The 12652-nt window shown below is 41.7% G+C and overlaps 1 protein-coding gene across 3 annotated transcripts in view; it reads right to left on the minus strand.

The window, feature by feature from the left end:
- INTS9 (integrator complex subunit 9) overlaps positions 1 to 12652 on the minus strand; it is a 118004-nt gene that overhangs the window by 21969 nt on the left and 83383 nt on the right. For all 3 annotated transcript variants that reach the window (XM_058433283.1, XM_032143945.2, XM_032143946.2), the window contains 2 exons: positions 7571 to 7682; positions 4855 to 5035 (listed from right to left, as the gene is read on the minus strand). In XM_058433283.1, coding sequence (XP_058289266.1) covers positions 4855 to 5035; positions 7571 to 7682 — 293 coding nt within the window. The remainder of the gene's footprint in view (positions 1 to 4854; positions 5036 to 7570; positions 7683 to 12652) is intronic.

Consider the following 12652-nt stretch of genomic DNA (forward strand, 5'->3'; position numbering starts at 1 on the left):
TTTCCTAAATATTTGTTCTCTAACAACCCCAAAAATGCAGGCATTACTTAAGTCCATCCTTTCCCCACTGCCTGTTCCTCTAACCTGAAATCCTCTCCCCAGACAATCCCATTCATTCTTGTGGCAATCCCAGCCACTCAACTACCTCAACGCTGAGGACACCCCAACCTGTGACTCCAGCCTGGGCTTCTCAGATCTTTGGATTGGACAAGTTTCACCTGCACATCCCCTGCCTCAGGCACCGTCAATGCCCCCAGGGACAAAAACAAACTAAGCTAACCACCCTTGCTGTATGAACCTACCCTTCCTTTGTAGAACCTATTTTGTTTGGGGTCAACACGATCTACTACACTAGAAATTGCGGTGTCAATCTTGATTGCTACCTTTTCTATATCAAGTAACCAGTAAGTCCTGCCCATTGTATTTCCTAATCACCTCTCAAATCGGTTCCTGCATTGCTTTCCTCCAGGATGGTAGAGACTGGAGTCTTCTGTCCCTCGACCTCTGCAAAGACTCTTGTCTTGTACTTCAGTTGCACCCCCTCCCACCACCTCCCAACAAACTTCACATAAATGCAGAAGGCTCTATATAAAATGCACATACAATCATGTTCATTTCCTGCTTAGAATCCTCCAATGAATCCCCACCATGGACAGGATCCCTCTAGCCTCACACCCTGCCACTCCCCATCCTGAACTTCATACTGTAACAATAAAGAACTATGGATAGTTCTCTGAACAAACCAAACCATTCAAACCTCCCATCTGTCTTGGCCTGTGTTATCCTCACCACCCACACACCACCCCCGGCAGACCACCCAACTCATTCTTAAATAGTGTTTCTGTCTGGCTGATTCTTGGTCATTCTTCAGGAGCACCTCCTTCCAGAATCCTTTCTTAAACCCCCAAACGGGGTCACCACCCACCCCCTTCTCTGAATACCATACAGATATATGTAGGTGTGCGCGTGGGTATGTGTGTATATATCTCCATCAGATTATTTCCGAGTGGTAAGAGCTTTACACAGCTGCCTCTTCCTTCCTGGTACAGATTCCTCAAGGTCAGGGACCTCTTCGTATCCTCAGTGCTTTGGCACTTAAAGGTTTATGGATTTAAGTAAATAAAACTGTCGATGGAAACAAGAATAATATGATCACTGAGTTTAAGAGTCTACGGGAGGAATATTTGAAAAGCTTAAAAGACAGACACACATCCCATGTCTCACCATGGGAAAACTACTGCAAACTGTAATTTATAGGTTTTGTGGACTCAAGAAGATATTCTGAAAACTGATACAGTGATTCCACAATTCTTCCACAAAAATAAGTAAGCAAAAATACCTCCAAGAATTCTAAGAAAAATAATGGAGAAATGTACTTTACCACAGACTACAATTATAAGTGAGGCTGCAGTTATTAAAATATATTAGCATCATGTTGGCCAAAGAATGAATGGGTCACTCAATCAGGATAGTCTAGAAACAAAACCTAGTACATATGAAAGTCTGGCATACGGCATTAATACAAATCAGCTGAAAAGGTTAACATTACTCAATAAATAGTACTTGGACAGGTAAGTACTTGACTACTTGGGAAAAAATGAAATTAATGCTTCTCTTCATACTATATACTAAAACAAATTCCAGATAAAATAGTTAAGGGGTGATGTAAAAAAAGAAAGAAGCTACAATAAAATTGAAAGAAAGTATGTTTAGCCATGTGACACCTATAGGGGCAAGAATTTTCTAAACATAGTATTAACAGAAGAAACTGCAAAAGAGACTAAAACTATCAGTATAAAAAACTAAAAAAAAACTTCTTGCAAAAAAAAAAAGTCAAAGGCCTAAATGCAATGTGTTACCCTGGATTGGATCCTGAATAAAAACAAAAAAATTTGTGGAAAAACTGGTGCAATCAGAATAAAGATTCAGAGTTAATAATAATGTACTAATGTTATTTAAGGGTGGGCGCAGTGGCTCATGCCTGTAATCCCAGCACTTTGGGAGGCCGAGGCGGGTGGATCACCTGAGGTCAGGAATTTGAGACCACCCTGGCCAACATGGTGAAACCCTGTCTCTACTAAAAATATAAAAATTAGCTGGGCATGGTGGCGGACACCTGTAATCCCAGCTACTCAGGAGGCTGAGGCAGGAGAATTGCTTGAACCCAGGAGGCAGAGGTTGCAGTGAGCCAAAATCGCACCATTGCACTCCAGCTTCGGCGACAAGAGACAAGGGCAAGACTCCGTCTTAAAAAACAAAAAAAGTACTGTTATTTTAAAAATTTGGACTAATGAACATGGCCACGTGAGACATTAACATTAGGGGAAACCGAGTAAGAGGTATACAGGAACCCTCTGTACTATCTGTGTACTTTTCTGTAAATCTAAAATCATTCCAAAGTAGTAAGTTTATTATTTTAAAAATGGAAAAAAACCAAAGACAAAAATGTGCCAAAATGAGAAAAAAACTCTACATAAATATATCCTTAATACATATAGAAGGAGTTTGAATAAATGTATGAGAAACGTACAAAACCTCTAATAAGTAAATGGGCAAAGAGACCAATTTATAGAAAAATCTTTCTGGAAAGCAATTTAGATTCAGATAGTAAACATTAAAAAATATTTATACCCTTTGTTCCAGTAATTCTACTTTTAGTAATTTACCTAAAGCAAAAGATGTCATCATATACACAGAGAATGATATTAATTGAACATTTATTAAGAAAAGCAAAAAAACTGGGAAAAGCCCTTCCATCTAGTAAGAAAATTAACCAGATCATACCATATATAAATGATGTACAAATGACGTAATAATGTAGTCATGTAAAATTTATGTTCTTAAAGATTTGATAATGCTTTAATCTAATATTTAATTTTTAAAAGCAGGATTCAAAATTAAACATTCAGTATGATACTGATATAGGAAGAAGAAATACATCAGAATGCTAAGAGTGGTGAGTTATTTCTGGATAGCAGGATGATGGGGTCAGTTTATTTATTTATTTTTTGAGATAAAGTCTTACTTTGTTGCCCAGGCTGGAGTACAGTGGTGTGATCTCGGCTCACTGCAACCTCTGCCTCCCAGGTTCAAGCAGTTCTCCTGCCTCAGCCTCCCAAGTAGCTGGGATTACAGGCATGCACCACCACCATGCCTGGCTAATTTTTGTATTTTAGTAGAGACGGAATTTCACCATGTTGGCCAGACAGGTCTTAAACTCCTGACCTCAGGTGATCTATCCGCCTCAGCCTACTAAACTTTACTGTCTTCTGTAATTTTAATTTTTTTCCTATGGTAAACACATATTACATGTATATTAGAAACTAACAAATATCTAAAAACCAGAAACACAAAAAACAACCTCCTCTCATTTTTGTATTCCCGGCTTCTGTCAAATAAAATATTCCAACAACATAAAACATATGTGGTGGGTGAAAACTGGACTTGAAGAGTGCACACCCTGCTGGGATCCAACCACAGAAGCCCACAGGGCTGGCCCAGGGAGTATCTTCTTCAGTATTTTTATTAAGGATCTGGAAGCAGAAATTCAGAGCACACTGATTAAATGTGCAAGTGACACTGAGGGTAGACTGCTCATTACTCAAGATGACCTTCCTCTGCTGGAAAAAATGAGACCCTGTTCACAAAGGATAAAATTCACCGGGTACCAATAAAAAGTGACAAAGGGCCGGGCGCAGTGGCTCACGCCTGTTAATCCCAGCACTTTGGGAGGCCAAGGCAGGCGGATCACCTGAGGTCAGGAGTTCGAGACCAGCTGACCAGCATGGTGAAACCCCCTCTCTACTAAGAATACAAAAATTAGCCGGGCATGGTGGCGGGTGCCTGTAATCCCAGCTACTTGGGAGGCTGAGGCAGGAGAATTGCGTGAACCCAGGAGGCAGAGGTTGCAGTGAGTGGAGATTGTGCCACTGTACTCCAGCCTGGGCGACAGAGCAAGACTCTGTCTCAAAAAAAAAAAAAAAAACGTGACAAAGAAGAATAATTTGTACATGGGATAGAGACGCCTGTATGAGTCTAAACACAGCGGGGAGAAAAGACCACAGAAGGGAATGAAAAAAGTACTTTACAAAAGCAAGGGTTGGGGGCAGTGTAACTGAATATATCATGAGACGATGATGTACAAATTCCTTTTTAATTAGAAACTCAGTACATGCTGTGTCTATCTGGCTACCTCATGACTAAAAGGGATTAAATGCAGCCCAGTCTGCCTGTGTCACAGTCCCAGAACGTTTGGGAAGCACCATTCTAAGGCACCACTGGGGATATTGTAAAAGTTATTTCCCACTTCTCCCTTTATTTTTGGTCAGGTGAGTTACATTCAAACATGCAAAATAACTCTAAAAAGGTTCACTAATTTCGTATTGTTTCATATTTTGCCAGCTCTAGGATTTGATCAATTTTCTGATGTAATAAAATTTTGTCAAATATCATACTATTGCAATTTTTAAAAATCTAGTTTTTTTTCTCAGATTTAGCACTATACATTTTAGACAACACGAGCTTGGGCTTGAAAATTTTTTTAACTTTTAGAATGTCATTTCACCTAGTAACAGACAGAGGGTGGCATGTGATAAGTATATAAGATTTTTGTTACCAGTTTTGAAAGTGCTGGGCTAAGGTAAGTCTGCCTTGCATTCTTCCCTCTTTGACAACTATTATTCTAAACTTAGCAATACAACAGATTTGGCTTTTAATAATGCAATCTTATCACAGACAGAAAAACAACAAAATGAAATTTCCACAGTAATGTGAGAAAAAACAGGATTATTTTTATTCTTACTGCTTGAATGTACTGAATCAAATAAAATTCGTAGAAAAAAACCACTGACATACCACTCAGCAAAGATCTGGGAAAACTCCAGTGAACTGTTGGCCACAGGGGAGATGAAGTAGAGGGGGACGCTGGAGAGCCCGGCTGAGTCAATGTACTGATATAGGCACTCCAGGAGGTCATAGATCACTCCAGAAGGGTAGCACGGAACCAACACGTTTCCTCCATTCCGGACTGTCAGAGCTAGAAAAGTGGATGCCAGAGGAGAGAAAAACATCGTGTCAAAAGCGCAGTGTTATAAAGATAGACTGTAACTTGTAAAATAAGATTTGCACTTGTTTTCCTACTTCTGTTTTTATGATTTACTCACATGTCTAATAAGCTGCTTCTTTTGAAGAACACATCAAAGCAGGGGACGCTATAGGCTGATACTGATTTTCTCATCATTGTCTAATCTAGGTCCCTGGGAATAGAGCATGTGATTAGGGGTTTGGGTTTTTACCAATGGCAGCTGAGCTTCAGGACAGAGCCTCCAAGCTCCTTCCCGTTTTAGATCCTGCTCAAAATTTTGCTGGATTTGTCTCTGTTCAGTCTCTGACCATGGCTGAATGACCTATAAGAAAATAGGCCGAGTTTTTCTGTTTGACTAACGTTTGTCTGCAGGAGTTAGTAGTATTTTCTTTCATTAACGTTTGTCTGCAGGAAAATCCCCTATACTTTAAGTACTTAGGCTCACCTAGATGCTGTAACTTGAAGGCTGGTGGACTTGCTATTACTAGATTATGGTACTAGAGTAGGGTACAGTGGAGAAAATCAACATCGCTGGTCATAGCTCAAGAGCCTGGCTCAAATCCTACCTTTGTCCCAACCCACAGGAACACAGGAAAGCCACTACAACCTTCCTTGGCCTCAGTTTCTGCATCAGTTGCGTGAAAAGAATGAACGAGATCAGTAATTTTCAAGCTTTAGTTTGCGTGGAAAATGCCAGAGAATATGTTGAAAATGCAACTTTTCTTCTGGATGTCTCCTTTCCCCAGAGATTCTGACTTACTAGGTCTAAGGTAGGGCCCCCAAATTTGCATTTTTAATAAGTAATCCCACTGGTCTTAAGGAATGTGGTTAGTGGACCCCACTTTGGGAGACTGAATTAAATGTAAGGTTGCTTTCAAGCCTAAAGTTCTTTGAGTCTATGATTCTAGATTATAAACAAACATACGAACCAAGACTCTATTTGAGATTAGTCCAATTATTTTTCTAAGGTACAAATAAATTACCTTTGGATTAGTATCAAAGAACAAAAACAGACTATGTTTATTAGCATGGCTAAGTTTAATTTCTAAGAACAGCGCCTTCCATGTAAATATAAGAAGATGACCACTTCTTCTTCCTAGAGCAGAAGTAATATCACTTAAAGTTGCTGGAGCTGAAGGTCTGAGCTCATTAACACCTCTTTGGTAGCTGTTACGGACTGAATGTGTGCGTCCCCCACAAGATTCTCATGTTGTAGGCCTAACCCCCACTGTGATGGTACAGAGAGGCAGGGACTTTGGGAAGTGATTAGGTTTAGACGAGGTCATGAGGGTGCAGGCCCCAGGATGGGATTCATGCCCTCATAAGAGGACAAGAGGCAGGGCACGGTGGCTCACACCTGTAATCCCAGCACTTTGGGAGGCCGAGGCGGACGGATCATGAGGTCAGGAGTTCGAGACCAGCCTGGCCAACATAGTGAAACCTTGTCTCTACTAAAAATACAAAAATTAGCCGGGCACACTCCTGCTGAGGCAGGAGAATTGCTTGAACCTGGGAGGCAGAGGTTGCAGTGAGCCAAGATCATGCCACTGTGCTCTAGCCTGGGCAACAGAGCATGACTCCATCTCAAAAAAAAAAAAAGAAGAAGAAGAGGAAGAGACACCAGAGCTTCCCCTCTTCTCCACATGAGGACACAGCAAAATGGTGGTCATCTGCATCAAGAAACCACCATGCTGGCACCCTGATCTCAGACTTCCCAGTCTCCAGTATTGTGAGAAGTTAATGTGTGCAGTATTCTGTTACAGCAGCCCAAACTGACTAAGACAGTAACCAACCTATTTGTCTAAATGAGAGGCAAGAACTTCCAGATTTAGTGACAGTTATATCCAAAGGAAAATAAATTTCTTCCAGGTAGAAAATACCCCATACCTCTCTTAATTTAGCCTTTCCTCAAAAGAAGAAAAAATAAAACCAACCAAATATTAGTGGGGAAAAAATATACCTGTTCGGCCGGGTGCTGTGGCTCATGCCTGAAATCCCAGCATTTTGGGAGGCCAAAGCAGGCGGATGGCCTGAGGTCAGGAGTTCCAGACCAGCCTGGCCAACATGGTGAAACCCTCTCTCTACAAAAAATACAGAAATTAGCCGGGTGTGTTGGCACACGCCTGTAGTCCCAGCTACTCAGGAGGTTGAGTCAGGAGAATTGCTTGAACCCAGGAGACGGAGGTTGCAGTAAGCCAAGATTATGCCACTGCACTCAAGCCTGGGTGACAGAGCAAGACTCTGTCTCAAAAACAAACAAACAAACAAACATTCATACATATATATCTGTTCACTGTATCGCTGCTGTGAGTTCAAAGTGTAACACTCTTTTCTGTGCTATTATTTGCAAAGATGTACTGCCTCCCTCCTTTGACAACTGCTACCCTGTAAGCACTCCGTCACCCATTATTGTAAAATATTATATTTATTATTGTAAAATAAATGCAAGATAGATCATCCAACGTAAGATGAGAGACGGTTGCACACCTAGGTTGCTGCAGAACTCTCCCACCATTCCATCTGGGTTTGCAGTGGGGATCTGGGTAAGCCCTGTCAGAACAAGAACATCGCTGTTTTTGAGAGAAGCTTGGTCCATGGGCTGAAAAAGAACACAGAAATACGGTTAGTAATTTTAAAAGGAACATTACCTACAAATAGTGAAAGAATACGAGAACACAGACATTGCTCTTTCTACGTTTAACCCATCATCGAGTTCTCTTATGTTCTCTAAGGAATAGTCTGTCCTTAACCACTGGCTGCCTAAGTTGGGTGGGGACTGACGGGAAGAGGCAAGAAGGAGCTTTACAGAGGGATGAACAAGTTCTGTATCTTCACTGGGGCAGTGATTATATGAAAATTCAGTTTTACAGATTTAAGATCTTTGTGTTTTACCATATATACACTTTACCTCCATTAAAACAAGGTAGCTTGTATTTCTGTAATGCTTTCGTCTTTTCAAAATGCTATCTCACACGCCATCAGTGGTTCTCAAGCTTCTTGTGAGTCAGAATCCCCTGGAGGGTGTGCTAAAACACGGATTGTTGGGCCCCTCCCAGAGTTTCAGATTCAGGTTGGGGTGGGGCCTGAGAATCTGCATTTTTCACATCTTCCCAGGAGATGCTGCCATTGCTGGCCTGGGGAATCACACTTTGAGAAGCATGCATTATAGAATTTGATTCTCAAAATAACTCTGAAACACAGGAAATAAGCATACACTATGGGAATATGGAATTTAGGACTCAAAGAGTTAAGGAGATTTACACTAAGTCCCAGTGGCATAGAAGCCATGAACAACCTGGATTGGGAACTAGAAGGTCAAATCTACTCCCGATTCCATGACCAGCCTCGTGACCTCAGTTACAGCTCTGAGCAGGGTTTCCTATAAAATGGGGCTATTTCTTGACCCATCTCCCCTAGATGACTTCTGTAAGTCTCATAGGTTAACATCCACGATCTGCTTGTGAACTAGGAACTCCCAGGGCACACTACTATGTGATTCTTAGGATGCTGTGTTTTTATTTTTATTCACCACAGCTTGAATTTAATTTTGATTGTTTTCAAAGCATTTCAAAAAATATTACCCTTTCTAAATAAATTAGGATTAAAATAAGAAATCAAAATGAGGGCCCATGGATTGAGAAGCTGGAGAGCTCACAGGAGAGCTCATAAAAGTTTCCATCTGAAACACATCCTTTCCTCATCTCCATTGAAAATACCCAGTGGATTGTCAGAAGAAAAAAGCCAGCAACACAGTTTACTAAGAAGGCTTACCCCTCTTTTTTCTGTCCCACCCAATTTCGCAGTAAATAAAATTCCAAATAATAGTAAAGTCTCAACATCTGCATTGTGGTCTCCGAGTAGCTGTGCCTTGAGTATTTTCCTTTCACCTTCTGTTATATATAAGCATGGATACATGAGCTTCATTATTTTTTAAATAACATAATTTTGGTCTTATGTTATAAGCAGCTTTATAACTTGAAAAACATTTAATATGGAAACAGAAAAAGGCCAGCGGTAAAGGCAGCTATGTGTGAATAGCTTCTATTTTCTATTTGCACAAGTATATTCACACAAGTATGTAAGAGCTTTTTCTCTGCTTGGGCAGAACTCATCTATTTGTACTTCTCCAACAAATACATATGCATCCATTGTTTCCAGAGAAGAGAGGAAGGGAAGTACAGGACAGTGATTCTTAGCGGCAGATGTGTAAGGGGCCTCAGATTGTTTCTCGTGTGCGAGTTATCAACTGCAAGGAAACCAGAATGGTGAGAAAGGAACCAAGCATCAGTGGGTAGCACAGTTAGCTTAAAATGGCAACCATGTTATATGGACCTTGTTAGAATGAACCAATAATGATCCTGAGGGCTGAAGGGAGATGAGGGACTTTAGAGGATCCAGGAACCTTCTAAAATGGTATATACAATTCTGTGTGTGCCTGTGTAAACTTTTCTTTTTTCTTTCTTTTTTTTGAGACAGCTCTGTTGCCCAGGCTGGAGTGCAGTGGTGACATCTCGGCTCACTGCAACCTCCACCTCTTGGGTTCAAGCAATTCTCCTGCCTCAGCCTCCTGAGTAGTTGGGATTACAGGTGCTCACCACCAAGCCCGGCTAACTTTTGTATTTTTACTAGAGAAAAGTTTTCACCATGTTGGCCAGGCTGGTCTTGTACTCCTGATTTCAAGTGATCTGCCTGCCTTGATCTCCCAAAGTGCTGGGATTACAGTCGTGAGCCACCACGCCCAGCCTCTGTGTATACTTTTCCATAAATTTAACTGGGTGGTGAAATGGAGCCATGACCCCAAAAAGATGAAGAACTACTGATTTACACCTGAACTGTGACATTTGAGGCTGCAGTGAGCTATGTTTGCACCACTGCGCTTTAGCCTGGGCGGCAGTGCAAGACTCTCTCCCTCTCAAATAAAACAAAAGAACTACTGATCCAGATAAAAATATATAACACAGGTCAGGCTAAGTGGCTCACGCCTGTAATCCCAGCACTTTGTGAGGCCAAGGCAGGTGGATCACGAGGTCAGGCGTTCGAGACCAGCCTGGCCAACATAGCGAAACCCAGTCTCTACTAAAAATACAAATAATTAGCTAGGCGTGGTGGCAAGCACCTGTAATCCCACCTACTCGGGAGGCTGAGGCAGGAGAATTGTTTGAACCCGGGAGGCGGAGGTTGCAGTGAGCCAAGATCACGCCATTGCACTCCAGCCTGGGCAACAAGAGCGAAACTTTGTCTCAAACAAAACAAAACATATAACACAGAGCAAACTCTGAAAACATTATCTCTGAACCTTGGCCATTAGCATCTTCTTCCTTTGAATGTTAAATGACCACCAACAAACAAACAGAGGCAGTGCTACAGTACGAATGTCGAATGTGTCGCCGAGTTGGAACCATTCTAAGATACCTCATAATCAGATCAGACTGGATGTTTGTAATTTTAGCCCTTAACTCAGAGACATTTCTCGTTGATTCCCAGGGCTACTGTGATGAAGCAGGCTTAAAAGGCTTTTAGTGACACTCCAAACCAAGCTAACACCTCAAACAACTCCATTTCACCACTAAAGGGCAAATATATAGATTACTGGTGTCAATGACCACTCACTGAGTGCTGCAAACAGGAACATTTTGTTCAAATACACACACAAAGAAAAAGCCATCTTGTCCAAGTACCAACTTAAAATACCTTACAAAGTTGAAAGTCACAAACAAGTGATTCTTCTTCTTGGTCACTTTGCAAGCCGGGGACCCCTAGCCAGCAACGCCCCACTCGGGCCTCACTCAGCCACATTGGTGTGCTGAGGTCAGTAATACATGGCTTTTTGGCAGATGATGTTTTGCTCCAGTTTTCTTTCATTCCTTGGCTAAGGAACTTAAGACTCAATTTCAACAGCCTGGGTCACTCACTGCCTTTGGAACATCTCCCGGACATCTCTCCCTTCCCCATACCAAGTTGTCCTTTTAACATGTGCCCTGGGGCATCTAATACTTTCTATCTCAGCACTGGTCACTCCAAACTGAAAGTACTATTTACTTGTCTGTGTCCCACCACAGGACTCTGAAGCTCCGTGAAGGCAAGAACTTTGTTTCCCTGTTGCCTAGCAAAATGCCTGGCATACAGCATTTACTAAACAAACATTTGTTGAATAGATGAATACATAAAAAGAACATGGTCTGGTAGGAAACGTGAGAATTTCACACTGGGAAAGAGTGCAGTGGGAGTCAGGAAGGTGAGGGGAAGCATGCCCACTGCAGGAGGTGGGGAGGGCATGGGCACGGTGAGGCAGCGTGCATATGCCAAATGAATCTACTTGGCCAGAATGGAGAGTGTACTTTGGGCCGGAGAAAGGAGTTGAGTAAAGACAGTGCAACTGGTAAAGGGCCAAAAAGGTCAGGATCATGCCCACTGACAGAGAAGGCAGTGAGGAGCCAACAGTCTGAAGCAGCAAATGACATTCTGGTAACAGCAATTACAGGAGATTTTGCTAAAGGAGGTGGGTGAGAGCAAACAGACAGAGAACATTTTTAAGGCCCCTATAGCAGTCCAGACAGAGAGAAACAAATTATAATGTCATAGCAGGTGAGGAGATGGAAGCAGGAGATCCACTTGACTGATCACCTGCACCCTGGAGAAAAGTTCTGCATGTACACATCTTCTCCCCCTATTATAACTTCTGTAAATTTCATGTTTATCCTGTAGCCTAGTTTACTCTGTTCCCCAAAGTAGGGGTTTAGGAAATATCACTAACTACATGAGGTAATGAATGAACAACTAAACAAATGCAAATAAATGGTATACATTACTTCTGAGAGAAGGAAATATTCTGCAGAGAGAAGCTGTACAGCCAGATAAGACAAACAAGATAGCAAGCGTGGAAAGAAATAGGTGGAGGGCCAGTAAATTGTCCAGTCTCCCCCTCTTTGCTTCATGGGACCAACCTCCAACTGATCCATGGACTATTAGTAGCTCAGCTTACCTGCCACCCTAGTCCCCAAATATATTAGGTTTAACTTTTACTGTAGAGCTTCCAGATCAGAGCATAGTATTGCAGAAACAGCAAAACATTTGGGGAAATTCAGGGGGAAGAAAACATTACAAAAAACAAAACAAACCTACCTAGCAACTGCCTTAGTTCTTAAAAATTTGATTCGGCTGGGCACGGTGGCTCACGCCTATAATCCCAGAACTTTGGGAGGCCAAGGCAGGTGGATTGCTTGAGCCCAGGAGTTTGAAACCAGCCTGGGCAACATGGCAAAACCCCATCTCTACAAAAAATACAAAAAAATTAGCCTGGCATGGTGGGGTGTGCCTATACCTCTAGCTACTCAGGAGGCTGAGATGGGAGGAACTCTTAAGCCCAGGAGGCAGAAGCTGCAGTGAAAGGAGATCATGCCCTTGCTCTCCAGCCTGAGTGACAGAGTAAGACTCTGTCTCAAAACAAACAAACCAACCAAAAACCAAAAAAAAAACCCAAAAAACAAAAAACTTGATACAAGAAATCCAAATTTAAGATATTTTCTTTAGATTTAAGAAACTACATTACTGCCAGTCTTTGTTTATTTA

Source organism: Hylobates moloch, unplaced genomic scaffold (assembly GCF_009828535.3).
Source record: "Hylobates moloch isolate HMO894 unplaced genomic scaffold, HMol_V3 SCAFFOLD_22, whole genome shotgun sequence".
NCBI lineage: Eukaryota > Metazoa > Chordata > Mammalia > Primates > Hylobatidae > Hylobates > Hylobates moloch.